The sequence below is a fragment of the Lactuca saligna genome, chromosome 8 (genome assembly GCF_052625555.1).
Source record: "Lactuca saligna cultivar CGN05327 chromosome 8, ASM5262555v1, whole genome shotgun sequence".
Lineage (NCBI taxonomy): Eukaryota > Viridiplantae > Streptophyta > Magnoliopsida > Asterales > Asteraceae > Lactuca > Lactuca saligna.
Window position 1 is genome coordinate 85,099,821 of NC_136424.1, and position 4,214 is coordinate 85,104,034.

General features: G+C 34.1%; 1 protein-coding gene across 1 annotated transcript; it reads right to left on the reverse strand.

Annotated features, from left to right (window-relative positions):
* Positions 1 to 536: 536 nt before the first annotated feature.
* LOC145009344 (uncharacterized) lies at positions 537 to 2,582 on the reverse strand. Its single transcript, XM_078968051.1, has 3 exons — positions 2,041 to 2,582; positions 1,066 to 1,295; positions 537 to 972 (listed from the first exon to the last, which is right to left on the reverse strand). The coding sequence occupies exons 1-3, from the start codon at positions 2,408 to 2,410 to the stop codon at positions 694 to 696; spliced, it is 879 nt and encodes a 292-aa protein (XP_078824177.1). The 5' UTR covers positions 2,411 to 2,582; the 3' UTR covers positions 537 to 693.
* Between the last annotated feature and the right edge of the window lie 1,632 nt (positions 2,583 to 4,214).

Below are 4,214 nucleotides of genomic sequence, written 5' to 3' on the forward strand. Positions count from 1 at the left end.
GCCAACAAAAGCAGATATTCAAAATCATCTATGTAAATTGTAAATAGGCATGGTTTGCTTGATGATGCCGAACTATTTACACATATTTTGAATCTCCAAATCACTGAAAAGTTGTAATAGTTGGAATTGGAACTAGGGAACCCCAAATAGCTTCTGTCACACCACTAGTGCTAGTGGTGCCACACTATTACTGCCACAACATGGTTGTTTCCCATGGTTGCCTCTTCCATGTGATTACCACTTTACTCTCTCTCTCTCTCTCTCTCTCTCTCTCTCTCTCTCTCTCTCTCTCTCTCTCTCTCTCTCTCTCTCTCTCTCTCTCTCTCTCTCTCTCTCTCTCTCTCTCCCCCCTCTAACTATCAGCCACTTTCCACATTTTTCCTTTTTGCTTGTGAATCAATAAAATGAGTTTGTTCACATCTAAACCCTTACATGGAATCGATTTATTAACTGCTTATTCACACATAAATGATAAATCAACTGCCTTGAACTCTTGATTATTCACCTCTAAACCCTCTTCCAAAAAACACAAATAGTTATCAAACCTTATTTCAATTAGACATTTTAATTAAGAAATAACATAATAAAACCAATACCCTCCACTACCTTCTACGCTCTTTTACCAACAAAATTCAAACTTCAACAATTTCCCAACTTTTATTTACAATAAAACGTCCAAATAACCACCCCAATCTAAAGTGAAGAGAAAATCGGGACACCCGGTAGGGTAACACCCGCATCGACTATGAACACATTGCCACTGATGTATCGGGACAAGTCATGGATCAGATACCTCGCTAGTTTTGTCAAGGCTGGATCCGCAGTTCCAAATGTTCTTAATGGAACCGTTCTTTCAGCCACATTATTCAGCCAATCCTTTTCCATTAAGCCCTCCGTGATCTCCGACCTAAAAAGCCCCGGATTAATCGAGTTCACCCTAATCTTATACACTCCCATTTCCATAGCCATCACCTGTAACATCCAAAACCCAAAGTTACAGATAAGCCCAATAACCTCTGGATCAAACTAAAAATGCAAATCAAGATTCTCATTTTGTAAGGTTACCTTGGTCAACGTGACAACACCTGCTTTTGAAGTGCCGTAAGCGAGACCACCGGGGAGTTGACCACGGTCAAGACCCGCAATTGATGAGATGTTGATGATTGATCCTCCGTGATACGCGTCGCGCATACGTATACATACGTATTTTGACACCAACCATGTTCCGGTTAAGTTTGTTCTCGTTGTACTCTCCCATTCTTCTTCGGTCAACTCCAATACACTCTGGACATTACCTGAAAGTCAACGCAAGTATTTTAAATGAAGTTTAATGCGCATGACCAATAAAACATTTGGATATTATTCTAAAGATCATTATTGTTTATGATAAAAGGTGTGGACCCATGTGATGATGTGAATGTGAAATGCTTGGACGCTTTCTTGGTCAAAGTGTAATATTGGTTAACAGTACAACACGATGTAATAATAATTGACTTCGACTTTATGTCAATGATATTAAGTTGTAAATTGACCTGTTTAGTTTTTTTTTTTTTTTTTTTTTTTTTTTTTTTTTTTTTTGAATGGGAGATATTTATATTTATTGAGTCGTCAATTCCTAGAACCTACACAAGAAACATATAATATAGCTTGTATTACTAAAATAAAGCGACTCGTCTTCACATGTTATGTCTTTTTTTAGATAAAAATTGCAAATTTATAACGCAAATCATGTGTATGAATCTCATGTGTTTCAACACAACAAGCTTTAAAGCACCCAACTTTTTTCAGGAATCTAGAAAACTAACCAAATTAGCATGCATCAATAAAAAGTGAATTATATATCATGTTCTTGCAATTCCATCATTCAATGATCATGAAGTTTAGTGGTAAATAGGGTGAAATTGAAAAATACAATGACGAATTTAATTTGATTAGAATCCATGGGACTGATGTGATTCATTACGAAATTGAAAACTACAACGACGAATTTATGTATTTTGCACAATATCAATGGAGGTGGATGGTGTATTGAATGATTACCTCTAACCCCAGCATTATTAATCAAAGCGTCGATACGCCCAAATGCCTCCCACGCCTTTTTCACGGAGGCCTCAATGGCGGGGCCCTTACCACTCACATCAAGCTCCACCGCCACCGCCCTAACATCGTCGGCGATCTCACAGTTACCAGATGTACCAGCACCGCCGTTTCGTCCAAGTTGATTTATCTCGTCGCAGAGAGACACGAGCCTGTCTATCCGACGCGCCGCCGCAATGATTCTACAGCCGGATTTCGCCAGGTCGATACAGAAGTCGCGGCCGAGCCCTGAAGAAGCTCCGGTCACCATCACAACCTTCCCGGACAAATCATGCCATGGCTCCAATTTTGAAGAAACGCTTTGATTGGTCATTGTTTTGTGGTTGTGGTCCGGGGGTTTGAAATTTAGAAGAATTGGAATTTGGAAAGGAAAAAGAAGGTATGTAAGTGGATTGGAAATGGTGTAGAAATATATAGGAAAAAGGGGAAGAAAACAAGTGAGAATCTGGTTAGACTAGCACTTGGAGCCCGATTTGAAACCACCCATGATTTTACACACAACTACCATGACCGCTTTCAAAGTTTCAAGGCAACCCCACATGTTTATGATCGTTCTAATATTTGGTAACCATGCTCATGTTATAAGAGTAAATTACACCAATAATGCTTTTGATTTGAAGTAATTTTTATTTATTTTATCTTGAAATATCCTTATAGTTTGTTTTTTGTTGCATGCTTAATCTCTATGTTATCTGAAAAAATTATTTTGCTTTTGATTTTTTAGTTTATTTAAATAAAATGGGGTAGGTAAGATAAATTGAGGTGAGGTAGAAGTGGTGTTTGAGGTGTGTTTATTTAAATAAATTAAAAAATCAATGACAAAATAGTTTTTTTTAGATAAGACAGAGATCAAGTAAATAACAAAAACAAATAGTAGGAACCTTTCGAGTTAAAAAATAAATTAGGGACGAAACGTATAATTATCCCAAACCATAGGGACCATTCGTATAATTTACTCTTAAATAAAACATATATATTCAAAGAGTATCAAATATTCAAAGAGTATGGAATATAAAACGAAAAAATTTTAAACTGAGAAATATTCATTTATTGTTATTAAAGAGTATCTAATATAAAAAGAAATAAAATAAAATTGAGAAATATTCATTTACTATTATTAAAAAGTATCGAATATAAAAGGAAATAAATTAAATTTGAGAATTTGTTCAATAAAAGCACACAAACATCATAATTTCATAAATATGCTAACAACGAACAATCATATCGATTGAATCAGATCGGATCTGGATCAGTACCGATTTTATGTAATAAATTAGGATTTTGGTTCTTAGCTTCAGTGTGTTTGAATGTTTCAATTCCAGCTTTAGAGGTGGATCGATTCTGGTGTATTGGGTTGATTTTTTGTGTGCAATCTATGAACTTTTAAAATTTAAACGATTCATTTGTTTTAAGTCAGGTTAACATGAGATATTTTTCAATATGTAGTGTATAATTTGTATCTCAATTTAGGGTGTAATTTTATAATTTTTTTTTATGTTGAATGATTTACAGTCCCCCAGAGTTGGGTATCAAAGTTGAAAGTTTTTTTATTTTCATTATTGCTTCAACGACGTAACAAATATTGTATCGGCCAACGGGTCCAAAAACCGGAAAACCAGAACCGATATGCATCATTAGGTCCAATTCACATTCTCGTAAATTCTTTAAAACCAATTCAGTCCAAATGCTCACCTATCAGTAACAACTAAGATTTCAAGCCAATTATATTAATTGAGATCAAAATTTTATGTTAAATTAAAATGACACGATAGTTTATCACCAAACCATTAGATAAACATTCAAATAACACGAAATATAAGTTACAAATACAAACCCATGGCAATTTATAATAGAAAATGCTAGAAAAGATTTCCAACCAATGCCATAGTATTCTTTTAAATTAGCACCAATTAACAAGTATATATATATATATATATATATATATATATATATATATATATATATATATATATATATATATATATATATATATATATATATATATATATATATAGAGAGAGAGAGAGAGAGAGAGAGAAAGAGAAAGAGAGAAATAGATATAGGTTTAAATGTTTCCAACAAATATTGTGTGCTTAAATGCACCAATCAAAAATTAA

Coding starts and splice junctions, on each gene's coding strand:
- LOC145009344 (XM_078968051.1), bottom strand. CDS start 2,410: ATGACCAATCAAAGCGTTTCTTCAAAATTGGAGCCATGGCATGATTTG. Junction 1,296..2,040: donor TAATAATGCTGGGGTTAGAG/GTAATCATTCAA, acceptor GTTGACTTTCAG/GTAATGTCCAGAGTGTATTG. Junction 973..1,065: donor GTGTTGTCACGTTGACCAAG/GTAACCTTACAA, acceptor TGGATGTTACAG/GTGATGGCTATGGAAATGGG.